The sequence below is a fragment of the Labrus mixtus genome, chromosome 5, assembly GCF_963584025.1.
Source record: "Labrus mixtus chromosome 5, fLabMix1.1, whole genome shotgun sequence".
NCBI lineage: Eukaryota > Metazoa > Chordata > Actinopteri > Labriformes > Labridae > Labrus > Labrus mixtus.
Window position 1 is genome coordinate 29,706,805 of NC_083616.1, and position 25,069 is coordinate 29,731,873.

Genomic DNA, 25,069 nt, shown 5'->3' on the forward strand with positions numbered 1-25,069 from the left:
TGTAATGTGATCCTTAAAAGCAGGGTTGGTCATTTTTGAAAACTAGCATGATTTTGAAAGTAGCATTCCCTCAGTGCTCCGTCTGCACCCACCACCTCCCCCCGCTGTGCTCCCTCAAAAGCCACGCCCCCTCACTTACATGCACGAGCGCCGTTGCTCCAGAAGCGGACCTCAGCTCATCTCTTGTATTGTGTAGAAACTACGTAGTCTCATGTCTCATTCAGCGGTAAGTAAACTCACAGTGTAAACTCCTAAAGTCATCAGTGACGCGCTTTGAGTGTTAGAGAAGGGGAGACAGGGAGGCGTCTGATTGGTTCATCAGATTAGTACCTCATGGCAGACATTGGTCAAAGTTTTTACAGGCTTACAGATGAACTGATACAGATGATGGATTTTCTTTGTTCCTTTTTCAGAGAACATGAGTTGTTAATTTCTGTCAGGACCTAAAGACAATTTCAACCAAAATCTGAAAAAGTGGATCTGGAGGAAATTAACCAACCCTGCCTTTAATGTCATCGCACAGCACCTCAGGGAATACTGATCAACTGCTATGTTTTAGGTGACCCTGAGGAGGTTGGAGACTCAGGCAGTGACCCACCACTAACTCCTAAATGAAAATTCACGACACACATTTCTGATATTTTTCAACCAATCAGATTATTTCATATAAAATTGTGCAGTTTGGACCTCAGGCGGAACAAAACATATGACAGCACAAAGGAACGAATCAAAACAATTAAAAATCAATTCACAGACTTTTTGACAGCAAAAAAAAAAATTCCAGGCACATATTCATGGCCCACTGGAAAAGGTTCCTCAATCCACTTTTGAGTCCCAACCCAGAGGTTGAGAACCGCTGGACTACGGACATCAAACAGTGGACATGAGGCTTCCCGATGAAGAACAGTGAGGCAGCAGATTCAACAGAAAAGTGTCTTCATCCTGAAACAAGCTGCACCTGAAACTTACCAAGGGTTTTTTACACAAAGAGAGAAAAAAAGTATATCCAGATAACTGCTTCATTTAATGTCCTTTCATAACGAAGTTTAACTATTAAATGGTAATCTCAACAGAGATAAAGTTATCTTTTAACACAGTAAAATACATTACACTGCAAAAACTCAAATTTTATCAAAGTGCATTTGTCTAGTCTCTAACTTAAAACTTATTTTAAGCCACATTTACCTCACAAGTCCTCATGAAAACATCTTCTCTTAAGATATAACAAGATTGATTGCTTGTTCTTGTTCTGAATTTAAAAAAAAAACATTATTAACTTGAGATGTAATGTCTGACTTCAAGAAACCTAAGTAAAATTTGTCAGCCCCATTGGCAAGTTTGTACTTATTACACGCATCTTATGCATGCCTTGTCTTTTTGCTTGTAATAATTCAAAATAAGATGTAAGATAAGATAAGATCAGGACTCTTCAGGTTAATGTGGCTAATAAAAAGAGCAATTCAATCATTTTGACTAGAAATAAAATCAATACTTGCTAAGATTTGAAGATTTATTTTTGGGCTTTTTGTGCCTTTAATGGAGAGATAGGACAGTGGATAGAGTTGGAAATCAGGGAGCGAGAGAATGACATGCGGGAAAGGAGCCACAGGCTGGATTTGAAACTGGGCCGCCCACCTGGAGGTCTACAGCCTCCATAAATGGGACGCGGCCACTAACCACTGCGCCACCAGCGCCCCAAGATTCGAGTTTTTGCTGTAAATTAAGTCAGCATGAACCTCAAAGAACAAATCCCTTAAAACACACCTGACAGTAAAGTGTGAACACAGGTCTGACAGTGTCACTGTTTAGAGTCCAGGTGGAGGTGAAAGTGCTTCCAGCTGTCTTATTCATTCAGTTTGGTTTCTTTTGAGATTAAAATAATCAAATGAAGCATTTATTTATAAAACTTAAAGTGACTTCATCAATGCTGCTCACGTTTTGAACATCTGGCTTTCAGTGTGAAGATACAGAGTCTATGATTCATTCATTCACTCTTTATTGACCTTTCCGCCCCCTAGTGGCCGTTTGGAGATATGCATGTTGGAGGATGCTTTACTTCCCTTTTCCTGATGGGAGGATGTTCCGCAGAGGTCCTTAACTTTTTTTTTGCTATACATTCATAATGGAGAAACTTGCACTCAAAGCCTAAAATACGCACCAGCATCCAAGACATGCCTTAAATCTGTTTGCAGAGTCAGTTTGCTGAACGATCCTGGCGCTGCATATTCCAAAAATAGACCGAAATAATTACGGAAGATCCATTAACACAGAACATAACTCGCTTTTTCATAATTGACAGCACACGTATTTTCATCTATGTCTACAATTTCTACCACTATTTTCTCAAATCCAACATCTTTTCTCCATGGTCTCTTTTCACAATGCCTCATGCTAAATCACCACGGTGTGTGTGTGTGTGTGCTGTGGATAACAGCTGCTCCTTTTTATCCTCTTCTATTTGCGGCTTGTGCCACGCCCTCCACACTCCGCTGGATAAAGTTCAACAAGTGTCATCCAGCTCCAGTCCAACCGCAGCAACCTTAACAAAGAAGGACAGAGCACTTATTCCTAGAAAGAAAACAAAAAAAACATCCCTGGACTTCATCCATAGTCTGTTTTATCCGCAAAATAATAATAAACAAATAACTTGTTTAGACTTCAGAGGGAGGAGAAGAATGCTTCACCTTTAAAGATGCTGTGCGCCTTTTCCGTCTGAATTTTTGAAAAAGTAAGAAACAAGAGGAGACTTAAACTCTTCACGTTAGCGGCAGACATTGGAGACATTGGAGATAGTTTGTATGATGGCTGGGTGTTGTATCTCTGCGGAGGACAAGGAGAACCAGAGGATCAACGAGGAGATCGAGAAGCAGCTGCGGAGAGACAAGAAGGATTCCCGCAGGGAGCTGAAGCTGCTGCTGTTAGGTGAGCATCTCTGAGCCTGCACGGGAGACCCAGTTTAATCCTCAAACACTTGTTGTGTGTCCCTTCAGAGGAAGTGACACTCTCCTGGGTCGCCAAAATGCCACCAAATAAGTCACCAGTGAAGTTATTCCACTGCTTCCGATCCAACACCTGGACGTGCAGGTATTATGACAAGTGGGGCAGCACTAACCTGTAGAGCTGCTTTTGAATGATTAAATATTAAGGACTGGGCTGAATTGATGTGACTGTGCGTTAATAATGGCAGCAACAAAGAGTGTGAGGAGGTTTCATATCTATTTTTTTTTCTACATTTCCTTCTCCTCGCTCCTCCGGATGTGGTGCAGTGCGCACTGGCTGTGCCAAAACATCCAGGATGTAGTGCGCCATGGCGTTTAGGCAACTCTGTAAGACCTTGATTAAACTTCATACAAGGCTCAATTTAGTTTCACACTGTCTCTAACTGTGACATTAAAAAACAGCTGTTTATCTTTACGGTTTATGAAAGAGTTTTTTTGACAGAGTAAGGGCGTTTTAGCGTTTTGGCGTTTTGGCGTTTTGGCGTTTTGCTCGTTTCCAGTCAAAATGCTGCCTGTTTATTGTGTGTCTGTGTGCTGGGACATTTATGTTTGCTCCATGATGAAGTAGAAATATGTTGGGTGTTTTCTCACCCTCTGTGCCTTTTAACCTCCTGACTTATCCGAGACTTATTGTAAAGGCGAGTAGAGGTGAGAGAAAAAGCAGTGAGGTGGAAAAATCAGTGTCAGAAGAGACCTGCCTCAGAGTTAGATATGTAGATGAGCCCAAATACAACAAATAGAAAATGAATACATCCAGAGATCTAGCTTTGAATAAGTAATACAATCTAAAATATAAACTAGAACTAAGGTTGTCAAAAATGTTGATACTTTGATATTTTTTGGGTAGCACTTGTTTTATTACGATACTATCATGTGATGGAAAAGTAACAACATTTATAATAAAAACATCTTTTTCATTAGACATATACGTATAAGAGGAACAAACCCATCATTTAAACCAGAAATTACACAATATTCAGTACCTAGGACTTCTGTTTTTGTTTATTTTTGTTGCCGTGGTATCAAACCAGGTATCGATATAGCTTGATATTTCTTTTCTAGTATCAAGTCAAAGTTTAATATTCTGGTATTGTGACAATCCTAGCTTAAACTGAAGTCTATTCAAATTAAAGTCAAGCTCAAATTTACTTTGTTGGCATTAACTAATCAATGGTGTTGTTGCCAAAACAATAAAAACAATGAAAAGACTACAAACATAGATCATACAGACAGTACTTTTTGAAATGTTCAGATACTTTGAGGTTGAGGTGTGAGTATGACAGTGATGCTTAAACGTTTTGTCGACATGTCAGATAGTAGGATTCTAGCTCAGTAAGGCCTTGAGACTTTGTGCTTCTAACCACCTGAATTTTATTTGTCATATGTGTTCGCTTGCTTTGACAACACTGACAGATCCTGAGTGGATGGAAACAGGGTGTAGAGCATGACTTCCCCTGTGCTCTGGAGGATACAAATGATTTCCCTGCAGCAGTGTAGGAGCACTTCAGGCAACAGTTTCATTGTCCAGGCCTCAGCCCGTGGCGCGTCGGCAAAGCCATAACTAGCTGCTGCGGGCGCACCTCATGCAAACCTCATGCAAATATACTCCTGTGCAGGATGCGAGCTGTCGAGGTGCCTCTGCCCGCCCTCCTAGAAAGATCTTTCTTTAGTTTACTGTTTTAATACTCGTATTACAATACAACGTATTAAAGATGGAAGAAAAAGTTGGTAGGCTTTCGAAGCACCGTGTGGTCTGTATCACTAGTGGAAGAGCTTTCTGCACAGAGGATTTAAACAACAGGAACTTATTTGTCTGCTAGTGGTTGAACAGAGTCTGATGGTCTGACTGGTTTTACAGCTCACCAAGAATGTTGACGAAATAAATTATGAGAACTCGTTATGAAGTGAGTGATTTTTATTAATTTGCAGAACGTTGAATCATGTGCAGACATGCTAATATGCGGAAGCCCAAAAAGAACATGCATCTATATAACTCTGTTTTCCATTCAGTAACAAGAACATTTTGGGTTTGCGTCTCGGAATCGTGAGATTTTGCTCATGATTTTTTTCAGGTGATGAGTTAATTTCAGCTGTTTTCTACGACGCGAGATAACACTTGTTATGAGTTGACGCTATACAAATAAAAATTGATTGATTGATTGATTGATTGACGCTGGATTAGGGCCATGTTAATCTTTTATTTTTTTTTTATTTCTAGATTAAACTCGTAAATTTACGAGAATAATTTCATAAATTTTACGAGTTCGAGACCAGCCTGCACGAAAATGATGGAAGTAGAAAATGATGATAGTAGAGTCTTTTCCTCTTTAGACAACATCCTCCAAGTCAGTGTGCTTCTTTCTTCGGAAAAGCCACAGTTTCTTGCAGTATCTTTTCAGGTTCCTGATATTTTATGACAATCTGAAGATGATATGCCAAAAACATGTGTAGTTTCATATTTGCAATAGTAAAGCCCCAAAACCACTATTTTTGTCTGTTGCACACTGCCTTGTTAAAGTGTCTCGTGCAGAGCGAGTTTAATCTCAAAATTTAAAAGAAATATATTTTTTTAACACTAATCCTCCTTCGTAGTTTTCTGAGAGAGCTCAAGTAATTAGCTCGTTCAAGGGGAAAGCAGAGAAAAATTAAACATTTTGTGTCCACTTGGGGCTTCCATACAAAGGACTATTTCTATTCAAGTTATGAATTATGTTTGGTGACTCTTGTTTTCTAACAACTTCGACTTTTAAGAAAGAAAAAAGTGTGATATAAACTGCAGGCCAAGCTGACAACATTCAGTACTATAATGATGCGGGGGAGTGGGATGCTATTGTGGATGGTTACCCTAGAGGGGGTTTAATTGGAGGGGGGAAAAGAACCAAAATATTAGTGGCCAAAGAAATAGGCTCCATTTTCTAAATAGCCTTGAGATAAGGTGAAACAAAACCACCACTGCAGAGCAACTCAAAAAAAAAAAAAAAGATTCAAGGGAAGAACAAAGAAAGTCACTACAGCTGAGACACAAAGGCCAGCAGGCCCGTGTCAGAAACAAAAACGTCCAGGCACCAACAAACTACACCTGTAGAGCTGCTGTAAATAGTAAGCAAATCAAGGGGTGCGTATGCAGAATTACACAACTCTAAAAGACACAAGAAACACAGATAGAACCACTCCCTATCTCTGATTGTGAGACAATGAGTCATCACACAGAACTGCAATTCCAGGGAAAATATAAAAAATAACACACCTGGTCAAAATCAGGGCCAATCAGTCACACACACACACCTGACACTGCACTGAGATGATTACCTCACCACACTCACACCCTCACACATCATTTATTTAACTCTGTTTTCTCTTGATATTTACTAACCTGAGGTTGTTTAGTTGATAAAGCAACGCTGGTTTTCCTGAGATAAGGAGTTCATTTCTTGAGATCTCCAGAATACAAAGAAATGTCCAGATCTTAAGAAAACAACTGAAACGTACTCATTATCAAGGAGTTAAACAAACCGTATGCATGTTCCCTTAGGGCTTTCTTAGACATACATCCAGACTGTAAAACCTATTTAACAATCTGCAACCGTCGACGTGTGTCAGAGCTGTTTAACGTTGATTTAATTACCTGGTCAGAGTGTCTCAGCGCTCTCTGTAGATTTCATTATGACGGCCACAGTCAAATCTCCAGAGAGGACGAGTAGGAGGAAGGAGAACAGAAAATCAACACACACACACATTCTTTCTCCTCTATCCATTCAGACTGTACCTGAAATAATTAACATTACACAAGTATAAAAATCCTTTACAGTGCAGTTCATTTAGATTTTTTAATTGGCATTATTTGATTTAATGGTAAAAAAATATACTTACATTGTGTAATGTGTTTTTTCAGGAAAAGGAAAGTAAATATTTGACACGGTGCACTCTTTCCATAAGATTCAAGACACTTCAGATCACCGGAGTGATAACATTTAAATAGTAATTTGGATGACCTGTTTGATGGTTTACACTTAATTGTGTTAGAGCACAGGGACAATTTCTGCTGTGTGTCTCAAGATGTGATTTTTGGTCCGAGCCCTGCTGCAGGTCCTCTGTTTGAAAAAGTTGTAAAAACTAAATAAAAATCTGAGTGCTTTTGACATCACTAAAGGATTATTTAAAGCATCCACAAAAATGTCCCGTTGGTCAGCCGGTCCCCCTTCGTCGAAATGTAACCAAGCTAATGTCCCCTGTTTGATGGACACACAAGTACACACACCAACACACACAGCGATCAGTCGACAGGATCATTTTAAACACACACCTACAGATTCAACCACATTTACAAACTCACAGCTGTACTTCCTGGTGTTTTGAGGTGGAGAAAGTGGTGTGAATGTTACAGGGATAAGAACCGTGTGGCAAAGACAGGTAGCAGCACAGGTGACAAGGTTTCTGCCAAACAGATAGAACCACATCATAAGACACATGAATACACTGAAAGACATGAAGTAAGTAAAACAGCAAATATTTTTAAAGATTGACCACAATCATAAATACCTCTGGCTTCCGCCCCAAATTCATCCTCTTAAAATCCTCCAATGAGAGCAGAGAACGTCCCAGTGTTTAAATCTGTGTGGACAAGAACAACACGAACAACAAACAGTGATGGCTGAGGGATATAAAACATGTAACATTCATCATCCACATGGACACTGATAAAAAGACACACTGCATCATACTCATACAAGTTGGGATGTGAACAAAGTCCTGCGCTAATAATTGCTATTTTACTGTTATTGCTAAATGAGCACTCACAATAACGTCAACGCTTTAGCCGACTGATGAAGCTCAAGCTAGCTATCAGCTAACTTTTGGGTTAAAAAAAAGTTATTTGGGATTCATTTTGTAAACACAGACATTATTTAAAACTTGGGAACAGCAGATTAACAAAAACTTTGACTTACTGCTAATTTGCATTCTTTTAATTTTGTTGGTTTATCACTCTTAGTATTGTTATCATACATTGCCCCGATAAACTACAATTTCTTAATTATTCAGTGAATCACTTATTTCCTAAAGTGATTCATTTTGCAATTCCATACGTATGGGAGATGTCAGACTCCGACATGTTGTTTAATGACTGAGCAGAGCTTTCTATAACAAAGGTTGTTTAATGTGTGAAACAGGTTGATTGGCCATTTAAGCATTCAACATACTTGTTAAACTCAAACATTACATATTGTTCAGGTAGTGCAAAATACTTTTTAAAGTTTTTTTTATTGGTTGGAGCTTCTTGTGACAACTGATAAAGACTTTTAGTTTAAATGTAGTCACTCAGGAAGTATGATTGACTAAAATAACTCAAGTTAACCCATCAACCGAACAGTTCAGTTTTGTTATGAGTCAGGAGCACGATAAGGTAGAATTTGTAGAGCAAGTTGTACGTAATACTTTTTCCTTGTGTGGAGCATATTTGTGTTTTACTTTTCATAATGAAAATAGGTTGATTAATCAATTATTTACATCCAAACTTTAAAGTATCAATAAGGATACTATCTTTAGTCAGCGTGGGCTCGTTCTGTGTGTAACTAATAAACAGTGCAGAAGAACTCAAACAAAGAAAACTCTCCAATGTTCAGCTGCTGAAAGATATCCAATTCTCGTTTTTCCATCCTCATATATTATCTGGAGTTGTGGCAAAATGACTCGGCCACAGTGATAAGAAAGTGAGGCCTCTCGGCTCATTTAAGCCCGACTCTCAGCAGACCTTCAGGATCATGATTTCCTCCCGTCCCAGAGCTTTCTTCATTTCTTGCCCCGCTCATCTGAAAGAAACTTGACTTGTAAACAAGGTGCATTCAAATGCAGAAGATTTGTCTAAGCCTTGTGAGCTAAGATGTAAAGATTTAAGTATTTGTGCTGCCATGCAAAGCAGCCCGGAACCTAGGAAAGTGCTGCAGGCTCCTCACACACTCTGCTGAGACACACACACATAAACACACCTTCACAAGCATGCTGACACACAAGCACGCCATCTTTCAATCTTCAGGTCTGTTGACAAAGACAGATTTGTTTAACAAATGATTCGACATCATGTGATCTGAAGGAGAAAAGCAGGAGCTTGAGCTGTAAGAAGTGAAGAGGAACCTGACTCAGAGACACTGTGTGTGTGTGTGTGTGTGTGTGTGTGTGTGTGTGTGTGTGTGTGTGTGTGTGTGTGTGTGTGTGTGTGTGTGTGTGAGTCAAGATTTTATAGATTAGAATTTTTCGTTTAATTTTCTATCATAAAGTCTCTTTTCCCCTTTGTCATGGCGGTTCTGATGTTGTGTGAAGCACTTTGAATTGCCTGGTTGCTGAAATTTGCTGCATAAATAAACTTGGCTTGCCTTACCACAATGTTGGTTTGATATTTTAGTTTTGCTATATTTGGAAAATGCTTGGTATGAGTTTAGTTTTTTTAGAAGTCAGTGTTTTTTGTTTTGTTGTTTTTGTAATATGGGTAAAGGACGAGACCCAAACTAGCAGGAAAAGTATTGTTAAATAAAAACTCTAAACATCATATAATATAAATAATGCATTCAAATACAAAAATATTACTTAATTCAATTAACAATATATAACTCTAACATGTAGTGTTGAAAATGTGTACTGCAGTCTAAATTCAAAACATTGGAGAGAGCTTTCTCTCCCTTTGCCTCCCCAGAGTCGATGTGCAAACAGGTTGCCATGTTCGCAGACACTAAAGCTTCAGTGTTTATCCAGCTCTGCGTCGGTCTGTAAACCTTTCTGCGCTCTAACCTCTCTCCATTTTCTTAAAAGCATCTCCAATATTGATCCTAGTTTGAGCACGTTTTTGCTCGTGAAACTTGCAGGTGTTGGTTGGCTTTGCCTGGCAAACAGAGGGGCGTCTAAAACGGCCGTGTGGTGGTGCCGTAAAACCGCCTACTTCTCTGGTCCAAACAAAAAAAACCAAAAACATTCAGGACCAGAATCTAAAATCAGAAGGAGGACACACTGGCTGCTGCATTGTTGTCAGAGAAGCCAACACTTAAAAAGAAACTGTATTTTGATTGAGCTGTCGGAGACCTGTAACTTCATTTACTGTACATGAAGAACAGTGTTAAGAAACTAAACAGATTTACCTAAATCCATTTTTATTATTCACACTTAACCCTGACTGTTTCCAACAGGTACTGGAGAGAGCGGAAAGAGTACCTTCATCAAACAGATGAGGATCATCCACGGAGGAGGATACACAGATGAGGACAAGAGGAGCTACGCCAAACTGGTCTACCAGAACATCTACACGTCCATGCAGGCCATGGTCCGAGCCATGGAGGCGCTTGAGATAGCCTTTGAAGAACCCAACAACCAGGTACACACTGAGGCACACTGGGTCTGATACTTGTGCAATCAGGAGTCATTTTCACACTTGCACAAACTCCCTCAAAATTCCCAGAAGTGTGCACGCTGCATATGTTTACACAATTTTCATATTTAAATCACGGTGTGGGACAAGTGCCATATTTGTGTACGTAATATGGCCGCTTCAAACTCTTTACTGTTCTTTTGTTGATGCTATGAAATGCCTAGTTACACATAGCGTTCAAGGGTCATCATAGTGTGAACAGGTCTAGTGACAGCTTATTTCTACTTGCCTCCCACAAGTACGGTGTTCTTCTTTTCCTCAGACATCTGCAATGCCCCGTCTTTGAACTCATTCAAAAACACCAACTGTTCTCCACAGCCTTAACTCTGCCTCTCAATCGGTCTCCCATTCTTTTGCTATACCTGTCTCAGTTTTTTTTTTGTTCTTTGTTTGGTCCCTCCACCATGCGAATCATCCTTCAACAGGGATGTAGATAATATGTGACTCTGGGAAAGGCTAAAAATGCTTATTAATATAAAAATAATTCAATCAAGAGTTGGTCCATGGACTGTGAGTTATACCAAAATAAATCACAGTTTGATGGACGGCTTGCCTCCCCCCACCCCCTTGCTCCCTATCCCTCTTCCTGCATCTTATCCCATCTCTCCCCCTATCCCTTTCCAAGCCCACCGCAGTCTAGGCCTGTGAAGTCTGTTTCGTCATGAGCCGGGGATCCGGCCGAAGATTTCTGCCTTTTAATAAGACAGTTTTTTCTTACCACTGTAACTTTTGCTGCTTTGCTAAAGTGCTCATGATGGATAGGCCGGATCTTTGTAACATAACAACGAGTAAGGTCTTTTACCTGCTTTTTGTAAAGTGTCTCCAGATAACACTTGTTATGAGTTGAAGCTATACAAATAAAAATTGATTGATTGATTGATTGAGTTTAAATCAGGTAAGGTTTGAAGCATGATCCACATAGTACCACGGTGTAAATCAGTCCCCTGGTTCTCTTTATAAATCTGACATGCTGACTAAACAGATACTCCATTTGGTTTTTTTGTTGTGTCTGTGTCATTCATAGAGCAATGCCAGCTCCGTCCTGGAGGTGGAGGTGGATAAGGTGGAGGAGATGGATCAAAGCCTGGCAGCAGCAGTGGGGAGTCTGTGGAACGACAAAGGGATACAGGAGTGCTACGAGCGACGCAGAGAGTACCAGCTGTCGGATTCCACCAAATAGTGAGCATATCACACAACACTCTGTTATTAATATACAATAAATATGAAACAGGTTGATTCAACAATGTCCTTACATAAGCTTAATGAATTTATTAAAGGCTTTATATGCGATTTTTTTGATCCAGCAGGTGTCGCCCTTGAGCACCAGCATGAAACCAAAACAACTCGCGGTACATTGTTGTGTTAGCATGCTAATGCTAGAGATCTTTATTATGCTCGTATCTTCACACTGTATGTAAATTTACCTGAAATGAGCGTGATCTAGAAACACAGTTAAGCAGTGAGTACAGAATGTTATTCTTCTTTTCTCTAGTCCCTCAATTAAACAACTTTTATACACGAGGGGAGGAGTCAGCCGGCTGTCCGGGCGATGTAAACAAACTGAAGATAGGACTCTGAAAACTCTGAAAACATCACAGACAGTGGGACTCGGGTGTTACATCCATTGTAGACAGTCATGACTCACAGAGTTATTTTCAGAGGATATACTTGATTTATATTATATTTAAGTGTGAACAATCACATATAAAGACTTTAACCTTTAAGTGCTTCTAATTGAAGTTTTTGTTGCAAAGCTTTGGAACAAATTGGAACTGTAGCCTCCATAAGAGACAACAAACTTCCTTGTTGACAAGAGAGACTATTTTTCTGGCTCTTAGTTGCTTCTTCTTTTTAAAAAAAAAAAAAACTGTGCTAATGATATCTACTGTACATTCTTCAGCTATCTAACTGACCTGGAACGAATTGCACAACCATCTTACATACCTGACCTGCAGGACATCCTCAGAGTCCGAGTGCCGACCACGGGTATCATCGAATACCCGTTTGACATGGAGAACGTCATCTTCAGGTGAGGTGTAACATCATGCATGTTGCACGTCGTCATTTGCTCTGAAATGGTCGTAATCCCGTCAGAATTCTGCAGAACTTGAGTCCACCGTTGGAATATCGATTCTGACAACCGGATACGCAATAGACGGACATTTTGATGTTGGTGGTAGTTTGCTAGTAGTTATGCTTGCTAACTTAACTCGTCGGTCTGATTGAACCTAGCAATGTGCTACTTCCGTTGCCAAGATGCGCGTGCACATTTTTAATACCCCTGGATGTAAAGGGATCTATTAGAACTGGCCATTCAACATGTAAACCTGCCTTTTTTTGTAAAGTGTCTTGAGATAACATTTGTGTTGTGAATTGGCGCGAGTGATTGGTATAAATGGATGTCTCACATGTGGCTTTTGACTTTGCATACCTTCACTGATGTTGTTGTGATTGGATCTTATGGCAGGATGGTGGATGTGGGGGGTCAGAGGTCAGAGAGGAGGAAGTGGATCCACTGCTTCGAGAACGTCACCTCCATCATCTTCCTGGTGGCGCTCAGCGAGTACGACCAGGTCCTGGCCGAGTGTGACAACGAGGTGAGGGCTCAGCTCATCATCAGATCAGATCAACCAGGCTTAAATCCCCTGTGAAATAAAATAAAAATAATGATCTTTTTTTTATGCTGCGCCTTCATTCCTAGAACCGTATGGAGGAGAGCAAAGCCCTGTTCAAAACCATCATAACTTACCCGTGGTTCCAGCGCTCCTCCGTCATACTTTTCCTCAACAAGACCGACATCCTCAAGGAGAAGATCGTGCACTCTCATTTATCAAATTACTTCCCAGAGTACACTGGTTAGTATGTTTGTTTGAAAAATCCACATTTTGGGTCGTCAGCAGCCGTTAATTGTTCTTAGATACGCTGTCTAATTATGAGAAATCAGAACTGCACATTTTGAAACTTGTCCATACACACTGGTGAGATTTCTTTGCATTGCATTTTAATGACACAAAACTACCCGAGCTTCTGTATGAACTCAATTAAATCTGCATTTAAGATTCATAGAAACAAGGTAAGCACTTTGTCATTGGCTCTCATTCATACAATCAACACCAGAAGAAGTCTTAGCAGAAGGTAAGATCAGGGATTAACTTTTGATGTAACACTAATTTGGCTTCTACTGAGGGTATTAATGACTAAATTCAGTCAAAAGCAGTTATATTAATTTGCCAATTTGACTGAACTATAACCTACATTTTGGTAGGATTTACTGCAGGACTGTGGCATTATTTTTGCGAGGTCAGTTGAACCTACTTAAAAGTCTGGCAACAGAAAAAGTATGTGGTAAGTGAAGAAAATCTGGTATACAATTTAAATGTCTTTCTAAATAATTGGAAAAAGACCAGAGCGACGGTGTGTGTGCTCCATGAAATGGTAAATGGACTTGAGCTTGTATAGCCCTAACCTTCCGGTCGAGAGACAACCGACTCTACCAACTGAGCCACAGCTGCCCCATGTACCAAGTAAAAAACCTGGACAAAGACAAGACGCTGTACCCTAATTTCACCATGAGCAGAGGCTGCCGTCCTTCAAGCGGATCGCCTCGGTTCCTATCCAACCTGTGGCTCCCTTCCTGAGTAGTTCGCCTCTCTCTCTCTCCCTGAATTCCAACTTTATCCATTGTCCTATCTCTACAATAAAGGCATAAAAAGCCAAAAAATAAATCTTCAAAAAATAAAAAACATTGGAAAAAGACGTTATTTCATAGTTCCTTGTGCACTTAGAACCACTCTGAAGTCTAGTACGGCTTTGTATTTGCTACATAAATATAATTGAAAGTGTTTTTTTCCACAAAAGATGCTGAAAAATGATCTCACTCTGAATTTCAGGACCTCAGCAGGATCCCACAGCAGCTCAAGAATTCATCCTGAAAATGTACCAAGAACAAAACCCGGACAAAGACAAGACGCTGTACCCTCACTTCACCTGCGCCACGGACACAGAAAACATCCGCTTCGTCTTCGTGGCCGTCAAAGACACCATCCTCAGACACAACCTGAAGGAGTTCAACCTGGTGTAAAGAGGGAGCAACATAGAACAATTAGATTTTTACACAGTTCCTTATTCTTGTAGGACAGTTAACAAAATGATTATTTAGCTCAGTGGTTGAACATTTTAATATTCTGTGCTGTAAAAAATCTGGCCAAAGACAAAATGTGCCTGTTACTAAACTGCTGTCTGTGTATGGTTTGTTATTAGTTTCCATTTCAGCCTATGTAGAGATGCTTTGTAAGAAGAGGAGGCTTTGACTTATAGACTGGAGTATGAAAAGTTTTATTATTATTATATATATATATATATATATTATATTATTGTTAGCTACTTAGTGGGCTACTCATTAAATTACTTTTTAGAAAGGCCTAACATAATTAAAGTGCTTCAACCCTCTCAACACACATTATCCTGCGTATCACACAGCTAATTATTTAGGACAACAAACATTTGAAACAAATTATTACTACTGCTTCCGTATCCGGTGTCCATAGCAACGGTTACCTACCCAACTCTGTAGCCTTCATAACGTGAGCTAAAGTAGCTTTCGGTGCTCACATTAAACGGAACTTTTCCACTCATAGTGAAGTGAGATGAGGGGAACAGGTCCGCATGAATCAGCTGTATGACTTTTTCTGCATCTTCATGTCTGTGTCTGTTGGCATTTTATTTTCCCTTTACCAGTCTTTAAACATAGTTGTATCTACGACGGAGGATTAGGGCCACGTTAAAAAATAAATAAAAAAAATTAAGACTTTAATCTCGTAAATTTAAGACTTTAATCTCGAAATTTACGACTTTAATCTCGTAAATTTACGATTTTAATCTCGAAATTTATGACTTTAATCTAAAAATTTATGACTTTAATCTCGAAATTTACGACTTTAATCTGAAAATTTGACTTTAATCTCGTAAATTTACAACTTTAATCTCGAAATTTATGACTTCAATCTCGAAATTTACGACTTTAATCTCGTAAATTTACAACTTTAATCTCAAAATTTATGACTTTAATCTCGAAATTTACTACTTTAATCTCGTAAATTTACAACTTTAATCTCGCAAATTTATGACTTTAATCTCGAAATTTACTACTTTAATCTCGTAAATTTACAACTTTAATCTCGCAAATTTATGACTTTAATCTCGAAATTTAAAAACTTTTTTTTTTTTTAAAGTCTAATCCTCTGTCGTATTGTATCCCATAGCAAGTTCTGTGGCGTGTTTATTTTTTTTAGATTTCTCTGTCGTGGCTCATAGTTTGCATCGTTGAACCCCTTTCCTGTGTTGTTATCTTCTCCTTTCTCTTTTCTCACACTGTAAAAAAAAAAACACTGACGTCAAAATCAACCGGACTTCAATCCACGTATTGATATGATTACCTCCAGATTCTGTGATTAGAGGAGCGTCCATAGCAACAGCTTGCTTTTCTTAGCAACAGTTTGGTGATCAATCGAGGGATAGCAGACCGCTGCTTTACGTAATTGGCCATTCAGAATCAAATATTCAACACAGCCGTGTAATAAGCCTAATGTAACATTCAGGGAAAAGTTTGTCCTGAATTTTGTTATTTAAAATTTTACTTATTTAAAACATTTTACACTGCTCCACATAGTGCCTTATTTACTTGGGAAAGTAACAGCTGAGTGGTGACCTTCTTTTGAATGTAAATATTACAACTTGTGCGTTAAAAAAGCCGACTTCACTGTTTCTCAGGGCAAATTATATTTATTGACATTTTCAATAAACATGTGGAATAAAAATAGTGCTGTTTGTGTGTGTGATGGGATTTTCAGGGTGTGGAGAAATAAGGAAGAGTTGGCACTGAAACTTGAAACACACATTTTATTAAATCTTGTTTGAAAACATTAGGAGAAAAACACGAAGCCACTAAAAGCATAAATGACAAACATGAAAACAGAAACACTTTGTCGAGTTAAGCTGCGTAGCACCCGAAAAACCAAAGCAAATGTCAAACCATTCCCACATAGTAAACAGCGGCTGACCATTATTAGGATTTCTCTCTTTTTAAATATATTCTCTCTGCATAATTCAGTAATATATTTGGCATTGCATATGTGTGGTATAAAAACATAAAAATCACAAAATTACAACCTGTAATGCCTCAATACAGGCCATCGTGTGAGGGTAGATATATACAGACAGAATACTTTATTAGATCAATATACAGCAGACTGATACCCAGTACAATATAAAAATAACATGCGTCTCTAAATCACACACTGAACAGTCGTCATTTTTGCAGAAAATGTACAAAAGAAAGAGAATATAGAGTAAGAAAGTAAAAGAAAGCGGACACAGTAGTTTCAATTACATGTGTTATAAAGCCTCACCTCACATTTTAAATAAGTGTCCCTTTTATATAATCCAGTAAAATGTACAACAATGTTAATTGTGCTACAACAATTATGCTTGATTTGGCCTCAATGTTGTAAGCAATGCTTCGACATCTTCTTCTGTGTGTGTGTGTGTGTGTGTGTGTGTGTGTGTGTGTGTGTGTGTGTGTGTGTGTGTGTGTGTGTGTGTGTGTGTGTGTGTGTGTGGCAAACTGAACTGTGGCATTATAAAGGCAAACTGAAATGACTCTGAACGCAGATGAGTGATGAGGTGTGTTTAGAACGTAAGATTCAGCTTTAATGTCAATACAATCAGTCTTTAAAAATCAATGATACAGATGATGGAGTGCAAACAGAGTGAAGACTGTGAAGTCTGGTTCAGTGTGATCTGAGCTAAATGAATGCAAGTCACCAGCTGACCATTTGTAGCACTTTTTTTTTCTTGGCATGCACACATACACACTACTCACTGAGCTTTTTTTTTGTTTTTTTTACCTCCGTCACACACCAACAGTCAACGTACTGGTTTGTTGTGTGTTTAAAGGTAAACAACAGTAGCATGCAGTTTTAACAAAGGCACTGGCTCACACACAGGTGGTGTGTCTGTGTCTGTGTGTGTGTGTTTTCTAAATCGTCTTGATTGCTCATTACTTCGGTAAACTCTCTCTTGCTTCTTCCAGTTTGGAAAGAACCCACTGAAAAAAAAGATGAGAAGCAAAGTGGAAACATGAGTCGCACCACAGGGGGCTCTTATTATAATGAAATTAATAAATAGGAGAACCTGAAGAGTCAAAAAAATTCTTACCGTGGCAATCTCAGACGTTTTGAAGTTTATGATCTTTCCAAATTCCTTGGCGTGGAAGACTGATTTCACTCTCTCCTGTCAAACACAAGAGGAGTTTTTAGAACAGGACACAGCTAAATGTCTTAAAAAACTATTTGGATTTCATTTTTAAGAGTCAACCTTGGCTTCGATGCGTAGTCGACGGCTCTCTACGATCATCGGCTCCTTGGTGAACTCTTCAAACAGATACTGCCACTCGCAGGTAAGTTGACCAAACGTGCCTTTAGTCACAAAAAATATTCCCCTGAAAAAAGAAAGAAAAGAGAAGACATCAATAGTTGATGAAAAACAAGAAGCTAAAAGCACACAGTTTTATTCAGTTAATAGTGGTTAGTTACAGATGGATCACCACATGGGACAGGTACTGAGATCACTGAAACATGTTAGAAATGGTTTGTTTGAAGTTATGGTGCGTTCCATTTGATCTCGGAAGTCGAAAATTCCGAGTTGGCAGTCTTAAGTCTGGCTCACACCGTGCGACTTTCCCCCGATTGTATAAACGTCGGGGTGTCATGTCAGCTCACGCTGAGATCGACGTGCTCACACTGTACGACCCGATTGTCGGGCACGGCCGGAGAGCTCACACTGTACGAGTGAAATCAGGACGGAGCGTTGACAGTTGTTAATAAAGTTTCATTTGAAAAAAACAAAGGACGACGGTTGGTGAAAGAGAAGGAAGTGGAAATTGTTGTAGGATATAGAAAAGTTGATACAATCGTAGATATATGGATACAAGTTTCAGAAAAGTGCTGCACTGATGATCTGTACTGAAACCTAAAAAACGCCGAGTTGCGTCCTGCCGCTGGTCGTCATGACTACAGTCCTCCCTTGTCTCTGGTGATTATATTGTAGTCACACACAACTTCTGCCAGACCCTTTCATTAAACATGTTTGAAATAAATCGGGGCGTCCCAGACGATCGCCGGGCAGATCGGGGACGTTAAGATTGGATCTTTGTACCGCTCACACTACGAGATCATCTCAACAGATAATCGGGTCCGAGCAGTCTTGAGTCGGGAGCGACCCTGAGATTGTCGGGAAGGAAGAATCGGAGGTCAAATCGGCCCGATTATCCTGCAGAGTGAGCCAGGCTTTATACGTCATCAGGAAGGCTCCCTGAAATCGGAATTCCATCTCGGAAACTCTCAGAAAATCCAACATGGCTGCTACGTGCATCAACAGTAGAGTTTAAGTTGTACACTATAAAGTTCACTGACAACTCAGTCTTGTTTTTGCGTAATTAAATGGATCACAACGATTCTATCTGTGGACATGTTAAGTTGCTTTCATGTGAATGTGTTGTTATCGCCTGGAACAAGCTAACACAACACATGTAGTCCTGGAGGCTTTAATGTGGCTCATCCAACTTGTTGCCAACTCGTTACTGTAATGCATTCAACTCGGGTGTGACGTCACTACAGGATAAGCTAACATCTAAATTCCGAGGTTAATTGAACGCACCATAAGCAGGCTGCTCAACATCAAACAAGACGGAAATATATATCAAATATAAACTAAAGGCAGACTTAAAGTAAACATGTTCTGTGATACAATCTCATGAATAAAAAAGTAGTGCTCATCCAAACCGAACTCAATCTTGAATAAGAAACAGCAACAAACAAAAACCCTTACCTTTTTGTGATCATGAGGAAGTCCGAGTCGTTGACCTTAGCGTGAGCAAAGTATCTGTACTTGGCAAAACGTCCATTCTCAATTTTCTGAGGAGAGAGAAGAAAAAGTGAAACACCTGAGTGTCTGAATCAACGTACAGTATGAAATGTAAGATATGTATGAACTGATGAAAAATGAAAACGTGGTGGGTGAAGATGAAACAAAAGGATGAAACAAAGACTGTGACGGGTAAACATTTTATTGTTGGAGGGGCAGTGATTGACAGAATGGGAAAACAAAGACATAATAATGAAGAAACAGAAACTTCAAAAAGGTGATGATGAGGATAGATAAAATATGGAAAAGATTTCTCCTGTGGCTCAGGGGGGAAATGATGAAACGACAAGAGGAGTAATGGGTGAAAAGAAGAAAATAAATAAACAATAAATAAAGAAATCAAGTACATGAACACCTAAAAAAAAACATTTCTCAAACTCCTCTTTTCGGTCAATCTTTCAAAAGAGTTTAATCTAGAAGCACTTGAACTCAGACTACGTTAAAGCTACTCTACATTCGTCAACTTCTAGCGTCTAAAAGCTTCACTCGTCATCAGCCTCATCCTGTGAGCCAGATCTACTCCACTCACTGTACGCCTCCCTCCTCTGTGGACATGAGAGCAGAGTCAAAGTCAGAGCCAGGAGATCCAAATGTTAGTGTCATTTTAATCTTACCCGACTGAATGTCTTTCTCAAATCACCACAAACCTTTCACATCTCTAAAGACACCAGGCGTGAAGCCTCTCAGGTTTAACACACATCTACCAGGATGTGTAGCTACATTATTCTTGCCGTTGGTCCTAATTAATGTCTAATAAGACGACTAAATATCCAACGCTTTTACTGCCACATCTATCTACAGTGTGAGTCTAAAGCTTGGGACACAGAGGGGTGACAGATTAAAGCAAAACTCTGAATATAGTAAGACAAATATAGTAAGAAAAACTAAATACCAGGTACCGACCAGACTCGGCATACATCTGAGAGACGCTTCAAATTAGGGCTGGGCGATATGGACCAAAACTCATATCTTGATATTTTTTCGCTGAATGGCGATACTCGATATATATCGATATGTCTTTTATTAACAGTCAGTTGCACAAGTTCAACATGTACATGAAAATAAACGACCTGTTTGTGAAATTAATGAATTTTCTGCACAACAAAATAAACACAGTTGTGTGTTTTGTTATGCATTTAGTTTGTTTGGCTCAGAGAGAGAGAGAGAGAGAGGAGCAGGGTGAAGAGGGAGAGACAGTGAGATGAGAAATAGGTGAACTGGCAGCTCTAAAGAAGAAACGTATGACGTTATTTTAATGCAACATGAACTATATCGATATTAATGATATTGTCCTCGACTATATCTGGATTGAAAATATATCGATATATCTTAAAGAACACATATCGGCCAGCCCTATTTGAAACGAGGGAATATGTTTAGGAGGAATTGATTCCAAAAAGAGCCAGATGTTCTGCCCCGGCATCTTTCTAAAGCCTCTTTCCCACATGCACATGCCGACTTCTTGCAGACTTATTACTAGGGGGTTGGCAGGTTAAAGTCCAGATAATGTCACAAGCTGCTTTCAGGAGTGCAGTGCATGTGTGTGAAAGAGGCTCATGATGCTTTAATTTGTCACCTTTCTGTAAAACCTGTCGGGAAAATCATCTAAAAAAAAATAGCATCTATCTTAATAGATGATCTTAATGTGCAGCTCTGACCTGTGACTCATAAGCACAAACTTCCAACCAATCCATCAAGCCCGAGTGCTAAAATAATGTCCGCAGAGAAAAAGTGACCAACAGATTAAACTCGATGCTTCAATAAAGGAAAACTGAAACAGATTCTGAACCACATCCAGGTTAATGTGCTAATAAACATCCTTCCTATGTATAAAAAGCAAATGACTAAATATACAACGATCTGCGGTCGATCTGAAATAAGAAAGACCACTGCATTCTTTAACATCAGTAAAAGTGAAAAACGGATTAAAATAAAGGTGAATAGTTGGCAATGTCTGTAATTGTGGTCGTTTTTGCAGAATATTTGTGATTAACAAAATCATCTATGGCAATGTACTCCATTTGGTTATTTTTATTTAATATGGACAGTAATCATTTTGCAACACTTTATAATTAAAGCTTTTTTATTTTGTATTATTATATTTTACTTTTTTCCCCCCTTATTTTATAAATGTGTATATATGTGCATGTGTATATCTTTTTTTTTCCCCTTAGAATTTATTTAATTGTAATTGTGTGTCTTGGAAAAATGTTTAAAACTCAATAAACATATTGTTAAAAAAAATAATAAAGGTGAATGAAGGCAAGATGATTGGCTGTATTCATGTGTCTGTAAACACACAAACATACAACTCCACAGGCAAACCTTGGAAAAATATGCTTAATTTAAATCTCTTTAAATCACAAAGAGATTACAAAGAAAAATATCATACTGAGTTTCCCCTCTTTCATTTCAGTTAAATTATGGATATTTATCAGTGGTTTTTTTGCCACGGTCCCACTATGGAGAGTATATTCATGTAACGGTCTTTGTCCTACCTGGAGCATCTGGCTGCCGAAGCCCTCCATCTTCTTATATGGGCGTATGACACCATCCTCGTGGATGAAGCGAGGAGGGCGAAGAGATTCAACGTCTTGTGAAGTCTCCGCTGCCCTAAAAATAAGACGAACAAGATATTTTAAGACTCGCCTTAAATGACACCTTTTGTAACTTTTTCTGCAGGCACACAATCTCTGACATTAACAAATCGCAAAAACTAAACCTTCTGAAGAGGTTTTTAACATTTATTTTGGGGCTTTTTTGGAGAGTGGATAGAGTCAAATCACGGAGAGAGACAGAGTGGGGAAGAGGAGCCACAGGTCGGATTTGAACCCAGGACTGCAGCCTCTGTACGTGGAGCGCGCGCCCTAACCATTTGGCCAACAGCGCTCCCAGATGCTATCTGATTTAAACAACAGAATCTGTTATTTTTATGTTCGATAGTAATGAAAGGTACAGAAACATTAAGAGACATAAAGAAAAGAGTTTCAAGTCCCTTTGTCATCTCATGAGGATGAAACCAGTTATAACAGTATCTGATACAGACAGCAGAGGAGAGCGACGCGACGCCCCCTGGGTGCTGTGTTTCTAATAATCCAAACTTGCAGACTGTTGACAGAGAGTTTCAAACCACTGCACAATAACCGACGCTCATGAAATGTCAGAAATAGCAAGAAAATCAGCAAAGAGGGCAAACAGAGAGGAGAATCTCTGCAGACATCAACACACACTTCTTCTGGATTATCACTGCTTATCAGGTAGACACATCTTATTTTCACATTATTAGAGGTCAATCTGATTTATCATTTATTACAGTTTACATTATGCCAAATGTTGGTATGTGTTCAATAACTGTTTCTGTATGGGCAGTGTGTGCAGGTTGGAAATCAAAAACAAACTTAACTTTGGATGGCCAGAAGTTTTTGTTGTTGTTGCTGTGGTATCAAAACAGGTATGGGTGCCGTTTGATTTTTTCTAGCACCTAACAAAGTTGAAACATTTTCCTACTTCACCCACTGTAATACACACAAACAGATATGAACGTACCTCTTGATCCCTTGGAAAGTACTGCTGGCCATGTCGATTATGCCGCCCGTTGGTCTGGCGACAGCACCGACCAAGCCTTTCCCAAAACCTTTAAAAAATCCAGCTGCACCCTCCCTCTGGGCTCCTGCAAAATTAAACATCATCAAAAATCACTTGTATCACATACAGTAGTATTAAATATTACATTAAATATTCAAAACAGAACATGCAACATCTAAATGAGGTTACAAATCAACATACCTTTGATTGGTTTGGTGACAATCCCTGTTATCCCGCTGACAAATCCCTGAAAGAAAACACAACATTACCAAACATTTACTCATGAAGAAGATTTTTTTTGGTTTGCAGACCGTCTTTAAGGCTTCTATGATTCTACTGTAACAGAAAGTTTGGGTACATACAGACACTAATCCCTTTCCTCCCCTGGTCAGCCCCTCTCTCAGGCCGCTGGGTTGTTTGTTCATCGCCTCTCGTCTCTTCTGCTGGTATTCTTCGTCCATCGTTATGGCAGCGACGCCTTTTGCCATGGCGCCCGTGATCCTGGAGGCTGCGCCCGCTATACCACCTGCAAGGCACATATGAATGTTTACAGTCACAGCAGCCTTTAATGTTTCCATTTCTTCTTTTGTGTGGAAACAAAAAGTTTGTTTACTTATTTTATGTTGCTCTATATGACAAGGCAAAAGGCTGTTTGATTTCTTTAACACATTTATTTTGAGGTGAACTCAACATTCTGGTGCATTCAAGGGCCACAGGAAAAGTAAATACACAATCATAAAACTTTGTTTTCAATGCAGAGACAGTTGTAGAATCGATGTCACATACATAGAATCTCAGAATAAAACAATTTCAAATGAAGCAATGGTCTGAAAAGAAAGAATTCAGACACATTTTCACAGGTTTATTTTTCCTATGAGCCGGTACTCACCTACAGCTCCTCCCACCAGAGCCTTCACGCCCAGAGCCATTCCCTCCACAAACTCCTCAGGCCCCTGGATGGCTCCCTGGAAACCCCCAAGATAACAGTTAAACAAGAAGAGGACATGAAGTCTGGACTGTCAGGGTTTAAAACAGTCTTGCTGCTGTTTTCACACATTTCCTTCAAACGTCGGAATTATCAAACATTCTCTAAAGTCCTTCACGATATTTAAAGGTCACATATTCTCCTCCTTTTCAACCAGTTTAAATAAGTCTCAGAGCTCCCCAAAACATGTGTGAAGTTTCTGGTTCTAAATCCGCTCTGATCCTGTATTTGATCATGTCTATAAACCCCTCTATTTCAGCCCTGCTCACAACAGGCTGTTTCTGTGTATGTACCTTTAAATATGTAAATGAGCTGTGTCTGACCACGCCCCCTCTCTGGAAGGATTTGGGTCAGCTCTGGCTTTCTTACTCCATGCCCTATTGTTTACGGTGAGAAGGCAGAGACAGAGAGGGCAGAACAAATACCTAGCTGTGGGAGTGTCACCCACCTGGGGGAGGGGCTACTGCCCTTTGTGATGTCACAAAGGGAAAATCTCTAAACGGCCTGTTTGAGCACACATTTTCTGAAAAGTGGAGCAGGCAAAAGACAGAGAGGATGGACTTTTCTCATTATTGGGGGATTTGTAGACAGACTAGGGACATATATTAGTGTTAGAAAAACATGTTGAAGTGGATTTTGTGAAATATGTGACCTTTAAAGTTTATCACATAGAAGACACGCTTATACACTTAAGCACTCATCCTTCCCTTTTATTACAACCCTACCTGATAAGGCTCATAGAAAAAGGCTTCCACTCCTTCTGACAGCCCTCTGATCAGTCCAAAAGGGTTTCCAAGAACATCCAGGCCCAGAACCAAAACATACATCTGTTTAATAGCCTGAAATATGGACACAAAAAGTAGAAACAGGTAAGAGGACTTGTGGCCAACCCATATCATTTCTGCTGCATTTTTCATACTTAAATACGGAGGCTTTGTATGTGCTTGTGGGTGAATGTGGGTTACCTGCTTTGAATAATGCCTGATGACCTCCCACTGCAGCTGCTGGGTTGTACAAAACTGGAAGGTCAACTCAAAGAAGGCCAGCCTGAAATACACAGCAGAATAATAAAAAGTGCTGCAGTGTTTGGTTTACAGTGCGTGTTGT

The 25,069-nt window shown here is 39.4% G+C and overlaps 2 protein-coding genes across 4 annotated transcripts in view; one reads left to right on the forward strand and one right to left on the reverse strand.

Moving 5' to 3' along the window:
- Positions 1-2,493: 2,493 nt before the first annotated feature.
- Positions 2,494-15,468, forward strand: LOC132974682 (guanine nucleotide-binding protein subunit alpha-14-like). Its single transcript, XM_061038906.1, has 7 exons — positions 2,494-2,922; positions 10,172-10,356; positions 11,435-11,589; positions 12,311-12,439; positions 12,878-13,007; positions 13,112-13,265; positions 14,301-15,468. Exons 1-7 carry the CDS (start codon positions 2,799-2,801, stop codon positions 14,489-14,491), a joined length of 1,068 nt encoding a protein of 355 aa, XP_060894889.1. The 5' UTR covers positions 2,494-2,798; the 3' UTR covers positions 14,492-15,468.
- Positions 15,469-16,293: 825 nt separating this feature from the next.
- vps13a (vacuolar protein sorting 13 homolog A) overlaps positions 16,294-25,069 on the reverse strand; it is a 47,452-nt gene continuing 38,676 nt past the window's right edge. For 2 of the 3 annotated variants that reach the window (XM_061038904.1, XM_061038903.1), the window contains 11 exons: positions 24,928-25,009; positions 24,688-24,801; positions 23,867-23,942; positions 23,340-23,503; positions 23,179-23,224; positions 22,939-23,062; positions 21,891-22,005; positions 19,297-19,382; positions 17,785-17,908; positions 17,626-17,700; positions 16,294-17,515 (listed from right to left, as the gene is read on the reverse strand). In XM_061038904.1, the coding sequence (XP_060894887.1) occupies positions 17,468-17,515; positions 17,626-17,700; positions 17,785-17,908; positions 19,297-19,382; positions 21,891-22,005; positions 22,939-23,062; positions 23,179-23,224; positions 23,340-23,503; positions 23,867-23,942; positions 24,688-24,801; positions 24,928-25,009 (1,054 nt within the window). In that variant the 3' untranslated portion in view covers positions 16,294-17,467. Of the gene's footprint in view, positions 17,516-17,625; positions 17,701-17,784; positions 17,909-19,296; positions 19,383-19,520; positions 19,938-21,890; positions 22,006-22,938; positions 23,063-23,178; positions 23,225-23,339; positions 23,504-23,866; positions 23,943-24,687; positions 24,802-24,927; positions 25,010-25,069 lie in introns of those variants that run through there. The other variant, XM_061038905.1, reaches the window with a different exon arrangement.